Source organism: Oryzias melastigma, linkage group LG5, assembly GCF_002922805.2.
Source record: "Oryzias melastigma strain HK-1 linkage group LG5, ASM292280v2, whole genome shotgun sequence".
Taxonomy (NCBI): Eukaryota; Metazoa; Chordata; class Actinopteri; order Beloniformes; family Adrianichthyidae; genus Oryzias; species Oryzias melastigma.
The window spans coordinates 12,494,229-12,510,794 of NC_050516.1; the positions used below are offsets into that span (position 1 = coordinate 12,494,229).

At 37.2% G+C, this 16,566-nt stretch overlaps 1 protein-coding gene across 1 annotated transcript; it reads right to left on the bottom strand.

Moving 5' to 3' along the window:
• Positions 1-433: 433 nt before the first annotated feature.
• On the bottom strand, positions 434-16,420 carry timeless (timeless circadian clock). The gene is made up of 30 exons (XM_024270027.2): positions 16,327-16,420; positions 15,806-15,932; positions 15,544-15,697; positions 15,094-15,208; positions 14,940-15,002; positions 14,736-14,837; positions 14,483-14,638; positions 14,273-14,406; positions 14,011-14,098; positions 13,736-13,912; positions 13,437-13,654; positions 13,254-13,357; positions 10,635-10,804; positions 10,429-10,554; positions 10,159-10,310; positions 8,459-8,556; positions 8,275-8,392; positions 7,991-8,192; positions 7,768-7,907; positions 7,608-7,687; positions 7,406-7,529; positions 4,379-4,461; positions 3,337-3,488; positions 2,604-2,829; positions 2,414-2,482; positions 2,207-2,325; positions 1,905-2,127; positions 1,214-1,265; positions 1,042-1,118; positions 434-912 (listed from the first exon to the last, which is right to left on the bottom strand). The coding sequence occupies exons 2-30, from the start codon at positions 15,885-15,887 to the stop codon at positions 782-784; spliced, it is 3,735 nt and encodes a 1,244-aa protein (XP_024125795.1). The 5' UTR covers positions 15,888-15,932; positions 16,327-16,420; the 3' UTR covers positions 434-781.
• Between the last annotated feature and the right edge of the window lie 146 nt (positions 16,421-16,566).

Below are 16,566 nucleotides of genomic sequence, written 5' to 3' on the forward strand. Positions count from 1 at the left end.
TGTGGGATGGGGGCAAGCACAGATGCTGCAACAGGAAATTACTAACGTGGTCCAGATGTGAGGACAACAGCTTCCAACACAGCTTAAGAAATGTTGCAGATGAACATGATGCATGACCTACAGGTAAAAACATTTATTTGCTTCTACTAAACAAAGAAAATAATATATTTATATACATTTTTTTTTTATTTTCTACTTTGATTTTATGTCTCCTATAATTTAAGAATAAACGAGTCACTTATTAAAGAAAAACACTCAAAATACTTGTTAGAGAGACATATGACAGCATGAATAAAACTGTTATAAGACAAAAGTCAATATTTTTAGTTTTTGTTGTTCAGGAAGAAAAAAAAATGCCCTCTAGTGGTCAAATTAGGTAATGCATCAGGTTTTCTTCTTTGTTGTTAATCAACTGTCATTTTATTAGTGAGAATACAAAGAGAAGCTTGAACTTTATTGTGGAATCAAAGTAAAGATATTAGAAAATAGAACAATAAAACCACTTAATAAAGAAAACAGAGTAACTCAATTTACACAGAAGGCACCATTTTCTCAACATTACATTGAAGTGACAGAGAAAATACTAATAGAGAACAAAAACTACAACAATAATCTGCTCATATGAAAAAACGTAAGTAAAAGCAGACATCAATATAACTTGTCTGGCTCTCATTACTTCAGGTTTTGGTACTAAATGGTCACAGTCTGAGCTGCAACATTCCAGAAAGCTTTGTGGCGCTGAGGACACAAGAGACTCTTTGCAGTCCATTAAAGACCATCACTAATCCTCATCATCCTCGTCATCTATTAAGAGCATTTTTCGCCGTCGTTTTACAGGAGCAGAAATATCTTCCCCGTCTGAATCTTCTCCTGCATCTGCGTCCATGTTCACTGCGGCGCTGGAGTCCAGCTCTGGAGGAAATTAAAAGAGTAACTTTAATAAAAAACATTTCAAAAAGGCTGTAAAATAGCCTAGAAGTAAACAAGACATTTCAACAAAATCTATTCTGTTTGTGATGAACACTGGATGAAGCAAAATACCATTTTCCATCTCATCTTCATCATCTGAAAGTCCACTTCTGCTTCTTTTAGTTGTGGTCTTCTCCTCCTGGGATCTGCTGTAGACGGTCGATTGAAAGTTTAAGAAGATTAGAGTTTCTGTGCAGGATTTTGTTTTTGCTGATAAAAAAAAATCTTGAAAGGTAAATCTTACCTCTTAGTAACGCTGTTCAAGTCTTCATCAGAATTCAAATCTGACGCAGCATCTAAAGGAACAAGGACAAGAAAAAGATTTAATTAAAAAATATATATCATAATTCATTTTTTAACATTTCTTTTCGTATGCCCATTGACTACTTCCATTCATTTAATGGGAGTGTGTGTGTGTGGAGTATTCATTTGTATTTTTGGCGTACAGCAATTTTCTGTCACCATATATGTAAAGTGCTACATCAATAAAGACTGATTTAATGTCTGCTGGCAGGTAAACATTAAAACAAACTTTTCCTTCATTAAGGTTTTCATTTTTATAGTCTGCCAGGCGTTCAGGTAAAAGGTTTCTTCTTCCAGAGACTAAGAGAAAAAAAAGAAGCATTTTTTTAATCATTAATCTGTTTGTCAGTGTCAGTTTCAGAGTGAATTAAAGAGAAATAAATCCCTGCATATATATATTTATATTTGGGGTTTACTTTATTGATGTAAAAGCTCTAAAGAATAACTTCACAAAAAAAAAGGTTGAAAACCAAATGAGTCGAAACTAAATGTGATGTGCTGGGAATTATTTTATTCAGCAAAACTCAGTTTTATTATGAAAGTATTCTCGGTTTTTACAGAATAGACCTGAGTAGTGGATGACGTTGGTGCTATTTTGTTCTGTAAAGCATAAGACAGACGCTCACACACACCTGCGTCCTTGGTCTGGTTCTTTCTCTTCCGTGCGAGCAGCAGAGCCCTCAGAGCCTGAGCTCTCTGTTCTCCTGAAGTGTCTTTCTCATCTTCATCTTCTTCTGCGTTGGATGCGCTCAGTCCTTCTGAGCATTCTGCTTTGTCCTCTCCTGGAGTTAAAGCTGCCGCTGCACTCCGGAGCTGAAGCGGACTCAGCTTGTCCGAGATCCTCCAGAAGGTCTCCTAATCATTAGCAAAAAAAACCCAAAACATGAAAAATCCTGAAACCCTGAAAAGTGCACGAGCATGAGCAATGACACACTTGTTCATTTGCAGGAGCTCGCATTCCCAGTTTGCCCAGAAGCTTCCGGAAGGTTTTGTTCTCCATCGCTTCTTCGTTTTCCTCAGACAGCGGGACGAGAGGAACGGGCTGAGACAAGCCTGGAGAATTAAGAACAAACACATGAACACTTTAGGAAGAAGATCTTTTAGAACAGGAAGAGACTGAAGATACAACATGAGGAGTTACCATCGTCCTCGCGATCATTTGCTGTTTTATTCAGGCAATTCTGTATCCACAGCAATGGTCCAGACATGCCTTAAAACACAATTATAGTGAAAGTAAACAACCACAATGTTATTTTTTAAAAGTATTTCAATAAATGTGGAGTATTTTTCTCTAAAATCAGAAAAATTCCAGATCAGGTTCTAGTTCTCACCTTCCTGCATCAAAGAGTTCACAATGGCGCCTACATCCGCTCTTCTGTCCACTCCGACATGAGAGCTCTGACTCCTTTTTACAACATTTTGTGAATTTTTGTGCTCTTGCTCTTCATCTTCTTCACTGTCTTCAGAATCATCCTCCTCCTCCTCATCATCATCATGTCCTCCCACAGAATCATCCGGAGAGTCTTGTGTGAGTCCAGATAAGAACTCCTCCTCTGTCTGCAGCAGAGAATATTTCAGTTTAATCATTGAGTCTGACGATATGATACGTATCACGATACATGTATCACGATGCGATATGTATTTTAAGATTATGACCAAAAAAAAAACTTTATCTGATCATTATTAAACCTTTTACATAAATAAAGTTGCAAAGTACATTTTATTTTGTGGTCAGGAAATTAAGCACCACAACAAGTTGCTTTTAAGCAAACAAATTGATGATGGTGCTTTTCTTTTAGTAATGTACGAAATATTTTATCAGTGTTTTGTTTTTTTTATAAAACAACATCAATCGTGAGTTCACTTGTATCACAAGATGGTTCTCACGAGATGTTGTTGTTTTAGTGTAGAGCTGCTCAAAGAGGAATTCATTCATTCTTGGCAGCATTTTCAATCGATCCAAATATATTGTCAAAGGGAAATATCGCAATATTTCACTGAATCAATATTTTCTTTCTAATTGAAACTCAAACAAATCTGGAAAAATGTGTTGCATAAAAGCACCATTCCCACTCCGGAGCTCTTCCCTGGAGCTCTGCGCCTCTTCTTGTAAAGCTCTCGTCTCTCAGACACCAGGCCCAGGCTGAGCAGCTTGTCCACCACACGTGCACGAGAACGCTTGGCTGTCACTTTCTTCATGATGTTCCCCAGAACATCTGGAGAAAAAAACAGACATTTTTTTAAAATCACTATAGTGACTTCTGTAAAATAAGAGCAACAGAGAACAGTGGTCAACATTAGCCAGACTTTCTTTTTTTAAATGTATAGGAGTACATAGTATATAACCCACTATAAGTGAAATTCGCAAAGTAGGACTATAGATGTTCTAAGGCTATAAAAACCCTCACTACACTCTTTATATACTATTCTCAGAAATGCTTAAGCTCTTGCTAAACTCTAAACCTTCATAGAAAAATAAGTCCAGGATTACAGAATGATTGAAGATGTATGTAAATTTGACAAACTGAAAGCATTCTATACAGGAGGGGACACGGCTGTATAACATATAAAATGTAAAAGTAGTAGTAGTAGTAACCTTTATTTAACCAGATAAAAACCTGTTGAGATCAGGATCTCTTTTTCAAGGGTGACCTGGCCAAGAGGTCGGCAGCACACGTCTCATAAATATGGTTACAGTGTATAACAAATTAGCACAGATATGAATTTAGGGTATTTACAATATAAAAATTTAGGTACAATAGAGTGACAGTGATTTTTTTCTTTTTTTTTATATAACAGTTAATAACAAAGTACAGTAGTTTGGGGAGTGCACAGATTATATACAGCTTGACATTTATGAAGTTCAATGATAGTGAGGTTAAATCTTTTTTACCGTGAACGTTAGAAACAGGAGCAGTTTTGTAGGGATTCTTTTTCTTTGTTACACAAAAAGGATTTGAAAACACCCAATGAAACAAGATTAGACAATTTCAGTTCAGTTTGGATAGAGTTCCAGGCAGAGGGAGCAAACAGTGATGAATTGAAAGGTGAAGTGTAATATAGTAAGAGAATGGTGTGTTTGCAGATATAATTAAGCCTCTAGTACCATCAGAGTCTTTGAATTCTTCAAAGAGCATCTGCAGTTCTTCCTCTTGATCCTCTGTCCACAGAACTATTCCAGTCCCTTTCCTGTATGGAAAAACATGAAAACTTGTTATTAAATGTATTTAAAGGTGTCTACAGTTCATTTAAAATCTAATTTAAGATCATATGAACAAAGAAAATGAACATCATGTCTAGTTTAGTAAACAAACATGCTGTCAGAACAAGGCAAAATGATAAATCAGGGTATAGCACATCTCAGATATTACAAATCAAACACTATCATTGTCATTCTAAATTTTAATAATCAGAAGATCTTGTGTAAGCAAACTACTCCAGAGAAATTTTACAAAATCCTAATGTAATGTTTGTGTAACTTTGTTGCCTTAGTCACAAATCATGTAGTTTTTAAACATTATTACAACTTCCTTAACTTTAACAAAAACTTTCTTCATCTTCACATGGAAACAAATAAGTAGTAAACAACAACAGATTATCCTAAGGGCCACTTTATACTTCCAAGTGATTTCTAATTGCTCGCATCGCAGTGGTTGCACGGCCACTGCAGAATGTGACACCTGCTGGTGACGTCATCCGCGACTGGAATTTTATTGCAATTGTGTCCAAATTGAGGGATGACAAATAAAACTGTCCAGAAAAATGAAAATGATGAAAAACTACTGAAGAAGTTTTTAGGAATACCGGCCTTCACACACAGACAGAAAGAGCTATATAGAATATAGAGCAGGTTACTTTAAAGTAGTGGTGCCACAAACGATTATTTTAATAGTCGAATAATCACAGATTATTTTTCTGATTAGTCGACTAATCGGGTCATGCACAAACTGGATGCAAAGCACACATCTTAACCACCATTATCTTCAAACTAACTAAAAACTAGATAATGATAGTGTGAATGTTGTGAGCTGAATTTGGCTGCTGAAGATGCTAGTGCTGATAGCTGAAGATGCTGAAATTGATAGCTGAAATCGCTGAAGCTGATAGCAAACTAAAATATTAGTTAAATGCGAAATTAGCCTAAAAACAGAAAAAAAGCTTAAGTTAGCCAAAACAGCTAGCATGCAGCTGAAATATTAGCTAAACTCCAAATTAGCCTCAAAAACTGAAAAAATAATAAATTAGCAAAAACAGCTAGCATGTAGCTGAAATATTAGCAAAACTAAAACATTAGCATAAAATCTGAAAAAAGCCTAAATTAGCCAAAATAGCTAGCATGTAGCTGAAATATTAGCTACACTCCAAAAAAGCCTAAAAAAACTGTAAAAAAAAAGTCTAAATTAGCCAAAATAGCTAGCATGTAGCTAAAATATAAGCTAAACTCCAAATTAGCCAAAAAAAAACCTTAATAAATGTCAAAATAGTTAGCTAGCATAATGCTAAAAAGCTAGCATAATGCTATTATAACTTTCAACTTTACTATACTGACTACACATAATATAAAAAGCTAGCATAATGCTATTATAACTTTCAACTTTACTATACTGACTACACATAATATAAAGTAACGACTAATCGACTATTAAATCAGTCGTTGACTATTATAATAGTCGATGAGTCATGGTTTAGTTGACTGATTGTGGCAACCTTACTTGAAAGATATGTCTAATGTCTCATATCTGCGCATTTTTATTCTTATTTTTAATTTTTAGTCTTTGTATAGCCTGCTTCAGTTCAGTGGGCGAACACAATTTTCTCCTCCGTACCTGCGCGTTTGCAGACGCCATAAGTGTATTAGGAGGATGTCGTTCATGTTAAATATAAATGGCGGAGACAATCGCGGCAATCACGCACAGACGCAGTCAAAACCAGTCAACATTAGAATGAACCAGACCGATTCTGGATGTGATGCCTGATTGGTGGGGAGTATAAACTGGCCTTAACAGCCTGTTCATCGTTGTGGCTCGTCACCGAGCAACACCTCCAACTTGACAGTCGGCTTGGAGCCACACATTGTTTGGATGTCAGAGACATGTTTTGTTCGACGTGGCGCGTCCTTCGCAATACCAGAAATTGCATCATTTGCAAACAAGCTAACGGTCTGCTGTCGGTCTTTCCATTACTCGATGCGTTTCTTGCTCTGCACATGCGATTCGATCACATTTACCCTCATCATGCCAAATTTAAATGTCTTCCGCAAACCAATCCAGATTTCCAGTTTAAACTTCAACAAGTAATCCATACTTGTTCTTTTTTTTATGCACCGACAAGCATGACCTAATCAGATAGCTGAGGTTAAACGATTTACCACCAGTCCACGACCAACGCAACCTTGAAATGTTTCTTTTTAAGTGAAAGTAAGTCACATAACATTGACAAGAAAAAAACTACCTTTTCATTAGAATTTAAGACAATTCAGTGATTTTTAAGGTCCTACGTTCGTAAAATTTATTTAAGACGTTTTAAAGATCTGTAGACACCCTGTATCCATGGCCTTTAAACTAGCGGTGTGTATTTTTCCCTCTCACACGATTCGATACGCATCTCGATACATGATCCAGGAATCAATACATAAAGGATTCAACTAACTTTGACGATACGATAAAGTCTGATTCTTCTCCCAAAAACGCTACAATCTAGATATTTCTTACTCATATGGTACTTAAAGCTATAAATATTAAAGCATGGCATTTGACAGAGAAATGTATTCAGGTATTGACTTTGAAACAGCAGGCTTATGATTGGACGTCTTTTTGTTTGCATTGCATGTACAAAAAAAGACGGTAGAAAATTAAACAGAAAGAGAAACTGCAGTTTGACAGAAATCGATGATGAACTTCTTGATTTTATAACTTTTAACCAACACAATCTTGTTGGTATTTGTGGTTTTCAAGCAATACTGTAGTCATTCGATCAATTTTAGATATGCATCTATTTTTTACATCCCAAACCGATACTGCTGTTACTCCCATTGTCAGATCGATTTTTTGATACATATCTAGTATCTTTTACATCCCAACTTTAAGCAGTATTTTAACAGTATTTTTCATTTTTTAGAGTATTTCCAACTTACCTCTGCTTCTTCAGCTCTTTAGCGTTGACCACAAGGCCCATGCGCACTAGTTGGGTCACCACCTGCCTCCGGGTGCGGCTGTTGTTGCTCAGTAGAGGCAGCAGGGTCTCCACGATGTCTGGTACTAAACCACAGTGAGTGGAAAAAAGGATCTAGGTTAAACTGTTTGTTTGGAACAGGAAACAACAAAAGGAAATCTCACCGTCAGAGTCTCGATGCTCCATGTAGAGCGTACGCAGCTCCTCTTCATCCTCCTCGCTCCATGCCACTTTCTTTCCCTCCCTGACAGATTTAAGGAAACCACTGTTTAAGCTTCTATTGATGAATGTTTGCTCAAATTTTAAAGAAAGAAAAGAACTCACCCATCTTTACTGTAGCCTTCAGTCATCTCGCGAACAGCCCCAACATTCTTCCAGAAGAGCAGTTCAACGAAAGCTTTGTTGTTTTGTGCAACCACGGAAAAGAAACGGTTCAGCACGTACTTGGCAAAGGTCACCAGTTCCTGTGAAGACGCAGATATGATAGAGCAGATTTGACAGCGGAGGATCCTGGACAGCAGAGGGTTTTTTATGGCGGTGATCGTACCTTGTAGGCCTCAGCAGCTGGGTCGCTCAGGATTTTGTTGAAAAGGTGAAAGACTGACAGCTGGAAAAGCAGAGCGTCCATTTTGAGGTCAACCGCCAGGCGGTGAAGCATCCGAACAACGCAGTGGTTGGTGTGAGGTGTGTTTTTGGAGTATGTTCTCAACATGAAGAGGTACGGACGCACGATGCCGGGGTTGGCAAACCTGAGGAGAAAGACCAAGAAGCTCTTGAGAATTTCCCAACTAACCGAGAATCTTTTGTCTAAAAAGAACGACTTCTTAATACCTCTTGATAAAATCTTTAAAGTTGAAATCTGTTTCTGAAACTTGGATGGACTCCAACTCCTCCTCTTCAAACTCAGCTCCATCATCCTCCTCCTCAACCAACGTCTCAGTGGTTGATCCTGAAATTCAAAGCTAAGTAAAAGATGCCGATACAGAGAGGAACATGCTATCATATATGTACATACTTGGCAGATTGGCATGGAGGATCTCCTTCAGAAGTTCAAGTTCTTCTTCGGGCTCAACATCAGAGGAACCGAACACGTTACCGTCAGGCCACACCTCCCTGAGCGTGCAAGGACAGAAACCTTGAAACCTGAACATGTTTGATGCTTTTTGTGAAGTTCCTCATTAAAATGATTCCTAGTCCATTTCAAATGTGGATTTCTTTTTGTTTTTAAACAGAATTATTGATTTAAAGCTCTCAGTAACTCAGAGGACAAAAATATTCTTGAGAAGCGATGCAGAAACTTGATGGAGATGAAGGATGAACTGCAACAAGCTTGCAAGCATCATACAGCAAGAATTAGGAGAATTTGGAATTAGATCCACCTTTTATTTATTTATTTTTATATTTTAGCTCCCAGGCTGACTTGTTTCTAAGAGTTGAAGGTCTGACTGTGACGAACGTGTTAAATCTCCATGTAATATTTCTCTGTACAGTCAAAAAAAAGCTTCCTGTGTGTCATCCCAGAACGAATCAATCTAAAGACAAGGAAGACAAGAAGGGTTTTGATGTAGCCCATAAATAAATGCTGTCAATGCAGTTAATGTTTTTGTGTAATTAATTAACCACTTCCTGTAATTATTTAATCTAATTGGTCTATTTATAATTTAACCTAATATTTGCTGTGAAATGTCTGGTTCTGAGGTATTTTTAGTTAAATTTGTGATACAGTAAAAGACTAAAACAGTTTGAAGTTTTTCTACTATAACATACGTCCAACCTTTACTTTTGCACAACTATGGAGTATTTTTTTCAATCTAAAACAATTAGGAATACACATAAGGTCTAGAGTGCTCTAATTTGAGCAATCAATTTTTTTTACAACAACCTCTTATTAAAACTATAATAAATATATTGACATATCTTTTCCCACAGTTTATCATCCGATATGATCACCCCTCTGCGTTAATTTATGATAATGAACACTTTGTCAGGCTTTATCCCTTACTTTTTTTTTGGGCCAATTCTGTTAAGAACTACATTTATGTGCAAAAACACAAAACTTCACATCAAACAAAACTAACTTACTAGTCATTTTTCAGGGAGATGTAAGAACTTAAATATCTTGAAAACATTTTTTCAAGGGAAAATCTCTAAACAAACTTTTTTTTTTTTTTTGCTTCACATAATAGTTTTAGCAGAACTTTTATTTTTGATGGGAAGTGGTTTTGTTTCAGACTTTCTTGATATGGGAAAGCTTAAAAGTTTTATTGTTGATTTACAGATAATTGAGACGGTCTCTAAATTTGTAACTCTAGGATTATTTTAAGATGATTATCATTTGGGAATGAGGATAATTGGACTGTTGTAGTGCTCAAATTGGTTTATTTAGGGATGAAGTGAATAATTATAGATACTTTAAAGATGTAGATTCTATTTTTGAGCAAAACTATTATTTCAAGACATATTTTCAATGTTTGCAGCTAATTTTAAGATGCATTTTTTTAAAATTAAAATGGAGTTTAGGAAATCAAAGAGAAATTTTACTAGTACCATAGGCAGGTTTTTCACTTATAACAATAAAAAACCATCATGTAATTTATATGTGTATTATGTAATTATTTTTTAACTTGTTTTGAGGACATTTATTCCAGAGTAAAGCGGACACTCATCCCTGGTTGTGTCATATGTTAGTGTGGACGATCCTGCAGACTTGCTGACCTGGCAGCTCGCAGCAGCGCCAGAGCTTCTGGTCCGGTGTGAGCCAGCAGAGCGTCTTGCACGCGAACCATCGCCTCGATACGCTGCTCCTCCAGGGGAATTTCAGATGCGGCGTCAAAAGGTACGATGCTTCCAGTTAAGGACTCCGACAGCTGCAGGCAGAAGCCAGAAAGAGGTGCTTCAAATGTTGGGTTTATCCCCTTCATTTCAGCATTGTCGTCCCACTAATATTTCCCTTTTGCTCCCCCTGGAGGCTGTTTATTAACAAACCTGAAACCCTGAAGCCCTCAGCTCTTCCTCCACAATCTTCCAGGTCTCAGCGAGGGCTTCTGAACTCGTTTCTGCAACCAACTGCTTTTTTCTATTGTGAGACTTCTTCCGCTTCACTCGCTTCTTCTGTAGAGTTAAAACAGAGAGACGGTTCAGGGAGAATTGGAAAGCGAATGATCACAGATAATCCCCGCCCAATAACTGACCTGCACAACCAGGTTTTTGCGTCCTTTGCAGAAGCGTTCCAACATGCGCAGGAAGAGATGTGTGGTCTCCACCAGGTCTTTGAGGTAAGTAAGAGGCTGCTTGGTTTCATCGTATTTTCTCAGCAAGGTCAGGAAGATTTCCCTGAACTCCATCATGTAGAAAATGTTACCTGGATGAAGAATGACAGAATGAAATCTAAATATCTTTAAAAAATAATCTAAATTGAGTTTCTAACATAAAAAATGTCCTTACAAACGTGTGCACAGCAACTTTTTAAAACTTTGTTTTTAGGCTTTAAACCAGGTTTTAAAGTGTTTTTCTTTCTCTTTGCTCCACTACCTCTCTACAAGCTTTTCTAAAAATCAGCAGTCGACATTTTTTGTCTCGTTAAGAGCAAAGATCTGGAAATAAGGAAATTATTATTAAAACGAGTCAATATCCTTTAAAAAAGTGTAATTTAAGAGTTATTTCCATTCCTAAACGTTGAAACTGTAATTATATTTGGATTTGGTTTATTTCAAGCAAACAAAGCAGGAATAATGAATGATCAGGGGCCCGTTTCAAGAAGCAGGTTCAACAAATTTAGAGTTCGAACCTGAACTTAGAGTCACTGGACTCTAAATTCCCAAACTCAGGGTTTTCGGTTCCAGAACAGCTGAAAATGTTTGATTCAATCAACTTGAAGTTGTTAGAACCAGAATCAGGTGTGAGCGTCGCGACCATTAAAAGCCCCGATCAATGGAGCAAAGACAGCATGATTCACCATGGCAACGGGGAAAAACATCTGAGTTTACTACTTCTGGTGGCGGAAATTGATAAGTTCCTTCAAGCATATGCGATTATAGAGAACATTTTCTGCAAGAAAAGCAACACAGCTGCAGCGGTAGAACAGAGAGAAAATATCTGCAGTTATTTGAATCATTTCTAATAATGAATAAATAATGTCAGGAAGGTTATTTTGTCTCTTGTTGAGTAAGGAGTGGTTTTTGATCTGTTACCAATCTAATAAGTAATCTCCGTGATCGTAACCCCCCCACCTACACACACAGATATCACTGCACGCTAAAAAGAAACTGTAGCTGCCTGGCATATGTTAAAAAAGTATTTATTTAAATTTAGTTCTCAAGACTTAGAAAAAAATTTCGCCGAATTTTTTTTAACCGTAAAAATAACTTTCCGTAGCCGGGAGTCGAACTCGCTACCTATGCGGTGGGAGGCAGCGTTGCTTTTAATTGAGCTAATGTCTGACGGTAGTGCTGAACGGTGCATAAGTTCACATCCTTCTCCAGTGTTTGACATTCCTTAATTCCTATTGTTAAGGGTTTCAAATAAGGAAAAGAAAACTGTATTTTTTAATAACGAGTCCCTGGAAAAACTCACTATTTATAATATCGCTGAAATAAAAATGAATTGGTAAACTCCAGTCAGTCGACTCGTGTCCTCCAAATCCTCTACCGACGTAAATAACATTTCCTCTGGATTAATCAGCCTCCTCTCTACATGATCCTCTATGAATGAACATGTCATTTTGGTTTCTGCGTGGTGAAAACGTGACGTCTCTAACGTGAATGTTCTCTAAATGTTACTGAGGAACTCATATTTGAACATATTTCTCTTTAAAAAGGGGCGGAGACCACAGAGAACTCTAAGTTTCCTGAAGAAAACCTGCTACCGACCAGGTTTCGTTCACAGACTTGGTTGCCATAGTGATTGATTCTGAGTTCAGCTTAACCTGCTTCTTGGAACGGGCTTGGTTTCGCCCACTTTCCCGGGTTTGAGTTATCCCTCTTTCTGGAACCGAAAACTCAGAGTTTTGCCGAATTTGGAGTTCACGAACTCAGAGTTCCAACAAAACCTGCTTCTTGAAACGGGCCCCAGGACAACAAAAAAAGTTTATATCCATGTATCAAACGTAGAATAATTAGTCCTAAAATTGACTGGAAAATACTCAAATGTTCACCAAGTATTGAATTCAAATACAACTCCTACTCATAAATAAACATATTTGTTCTTTAGGATATAGAGCATGACCCAATGAAATTACTAACTATTAGGATTGATTCAGTAGATCGCGTATTCAATTTATACATAATCTGAAGGTAATGTGAACCGCCATCATTTGTGGTTCAAATTGTAAGATGTTATTTTAAAGTTCAATAAATGTTGACCAGTTAGATTGGCATTCACCCTCATTATTTTGGAAACAAAACATTAGATTTATGATCTAAGAATAAGATCTAGTTTGAGATTTTATGAGGATTTATTGATATGAACCAACTTGTATAAAGGTTATATTCTAATTTTGTTCACATTTTGTTCTAATATGAGTCATTTCCAATTAATACACTAGTTTTTTGTCTCTGTACTCATAATGAACTACAATTAGTTACATAAAAACTCAAAAAGTACAAACTGTTTGCTTAGAACTGACAAAAAATACGTATTATTGGGCTGCATAAAAATTAATTTCATGTAATTCTATCAAATAGTTAGCTTTTTTAAGTTGTTTTCTCTTTTTAAAAAGCTTGCGTGGACCCTACTTGTTTCTGGATCATTAGTTCTTGTTAAGTAAAAATTGTTTGCTGCAATGTGCTTGTTAACCAACAGCAGAAACTGACTTTTAATAACATTTGAACTCTGCCGGATGCTTTCGTCGTGGGAGCGGTCCATCTCGTTCACAGTTAGCAGTAGTTCTTGATATGCCTTTAATGCCAAATGCATCCTAAGGAGAGAAAATGCTCAACATTGTAAAAATATTACAGGTTTTATTTTGCAGCTCAGCTCCTGTCTGGTGATCTCACCTGCGAGACCAGGAAGTGGCCTCCTTGCGGTCCGTTAGCAGCATCTCATAGTAGTTGGTGACGTTGCGTTCGATGAAATGAAAAGCGCGGATAGACATGGTCTCAGAAACCAAGTCGGCGCGGAAATCGTTACCACGGTTGAAAGCCATGAAGAAGCTGAGCGCCCACAGGTAATAGGTCTCATCGTGCTGCTGGGTCTGCTCTCGGATCAGGTTCTCCTGCAGAGAAAATGATAAAAATTCAAAATCAGCGTGATGTGCAGAGAGCATGGATCTCAGGAGGGGATTCTCAAGACTGACCTTAACGAGATACATGAGTCGATTGTAGCAGTTCTCCAAGAAATCCACACAAAACTCACGCAGGAAGAGACGGACGTTTAAGGCGGAACGAGGTTTGTCTTTGCACTCCAAGGCTCTTTGATTTCTCTTGGGAACACGCCTCACTGCTTTGCCTTCGTCATGAGTGTAACTTTTAAACTGCAGAATAAAAGGTCAACATATGTTAAAGTTAAAGCCTTTCCAACATTGGTGCTTGTAAAGGAAGTTAGAGCTGAAACTCAAAGAGGGTCACTCACTTTGTGAAGCCTTCTGTGATAAATGACATCATTGTCCCCGATTGCCTTTAAGCCCTGAACGACAAAACAGCCACCGAAGCGAGAGTGTCTGAAAGAGACAAAAAAAATCCTTTATTTACAAATGAAATCAATAAACTGCATTAAAAAATAAAGTTTGACTCATGGTGACCTTTTGCTTCTAACTAACCAATGTCTCTATTAAAAATGTTTTCATTAAAGGATTGAGGGTTTATTCGGCCTTCACATAAGTCCGTGTCTTTACCTGGTTCCTCTCTGTAACGTTCTCGAGCGTTTCTCTGCATTCTCCTTCTGCCTCAGCGCCTCCAGTTCCTGCAGGTCTCTCTGCTTCTCTTCTGCTGAGCGGGAATGACCGGCGCTCACCAGGAGTTCTGGAGTCTGGGAAATACAAAGAAGTGAAATGAAAAACAGACGAACTCTATTGGCTTAAAGCAAAAAGATCAATCTGCCGAACCTGATCTCTGAACATGAGGGATATTATTTCCAACACGTGCATACTCCACTGCTGCTCGCTCTGAGCCGACGCAAGGAACTTGACCAGGTCATCAAATCCGCTCATATGAACGGCCCACAGAACCTTGTCATGAATACTGGCGTCATCATCCACCTTCTGCAGTGAGAAAAAGAGATAATAGAACGTAAAGATGAAAAGAATTAAATAAAACCTAATACAAGTTATCAGAACCTTGTTCTTCTGCACAACAAACCTTCTCCTCACAAGGGTCTGCAGGGACATGAAGTACATTCCTGACTAAAAGCAAAATCCTCTCAATCAGAAGGTTATCTTCTTCCTGTCTTTGCTCCCAGTCCTGATAAAAGAAGAAACAGTAATTAAACAATAAATAAATGTGTCAAAAAAACTTAATGTAACAAGAAAATTAAAGGTTTGAAAATACATCCAGAACACTTACAAGCTGCAGAAAGTTGTACAACGTCTCACTTAAAACTCCAAACACTCTTTCGCTGGCAAATGCCTAAAAAAACAACAAAAACAATAAATACTGGCCTGAAGTGAAGTCTAAATCAAACTATGGAAGAGCTACTCCATCAACACTATCGCAGTACCTCTTTATAAGCTTGTAAATGAGATGTCACTTCCATGAAATGATGTGTGAAAACTGGATCATCCGGGACTTTTCCAAAACACAACACAGCAGGTTGAGTCAGGTTGACCATGAGCCTGAAAGGAAATCCAAAGATCAACAAACATTTCCTGCATTTATTATAAGGGTGCTAAAATAAACTAATGATGGATGAATGAATCAGCCATTAATTCTTGTAGAAATAGCTGGAATATGGACAACTTCACCAGCACAGTCCAGTACCAGGTATTTATATCACACTGGTTGAATTTTTACTAAAGATGTCCTGCATCAATTTTAGGTGAAATATTTTGAATTGGATTGTTCAAAATGTTCCAATATTGACTGTGAATACTATCAGCAACCACAAATTATGATATTAACTGAATTACTAAAATGAATCGCTACACCTCTAGTTTATTGAGGTTTATACCTAATGCATGCATCAAATAAGGCTTTGTCTTGTCGATACTGAACAATAAGAGGGAGGAGGTCATTCTGAAGGATCTGGCTAGCCCCCAGCTGCCGCCGGACATCCCGGGAGTCGTCTTCATGGCGTAAATACCGGATCAGATCCTTCACGCTCTCTGCACACAGGTGAAGGAAATGTGTTAAAAAATGGCTGATATAATTAACCAAAAAAAAAAGTATTTTAAATTATGAAAAAAAAATATGCATCCATGATCAGCACTCACCCAAACAATCACTTTCCTTGTGATAATTGTCTCCCTCCAGGTAACCAAGCGCACTACAGGTAGCTAAAATTTCACAATTCATCTTGATTAGCCCCGTTTACCTCCAACCAGCTGTTACATGCAAACCCTGCGTGGAAAAAAACGACAAAAGTCATTTTTTGCAAATTTTTACTCAAAATATTGTATTTTTTATTCTTTTAAAAACCTCTACAAACAACACCTTGACTTTTTTCGTGGCTCATAATTTCAAAATGTAAAATATTTTCACAATTTTTTAATTGTATAACAAAAACATTAAACGTCTTGATTAAAAGCGATGGTAGCCGAATGTTTTGAGTCATCATGAGATGAGGGAAAACATGTTAACTAAAGACGTAAATAAAGAGTTAGCTTAAAGCAGAATTGACAGCAGAACTTAAAAAAACACCGACCAAACAGAAAATAATTTAAACAAGCTTTTATATTTTGTCGAGTTCTTTCTCAAACGTAAGCGTTCAACGAGTTTACAACATTTTACTTACTGTAAACAATAAAAAAGGTACCGCATCACAAATCTGACAAGACGCGCCAAAACAGTGAGCGAAAAACTGGAAAGCGGATGTGGATTGTCGTCATTTCCTTTGACAATTTTCCCCGAGTTTAATATTTAAGGTTTCATTTTAAAAAGCAAAAGATTTAAAAAGTATGTAAAACTGTAACGAAACATGTGGTATATGTCCTTTTAGGACGATTTTATGATTATTTTAGAGAATTCTAAAAAT

Coding starts and splice junctions, on each gene's coding strand:
- timeless (XM_024270027.2), bottom strand. CDS start 15,887: ATGAATTGTGAAATTTTAGCTACCTGTAGTGCGCTTGGTTACCTGGAG. Junction 13,655..13,735: donor GACTCATGTATCTCGTTAAG/GTCAGTCTTGAG, acceptor TTTTCTCTGCAG/GAGAACCTGATCCGAGAGCA. Junction 2,326..2,413: donor AAATGATCGCGAGGACGATG/GTAACTCCTCAT, acceptor TTAATTCTCCAG/GCTTGTCTCAGCCCGTTCCT.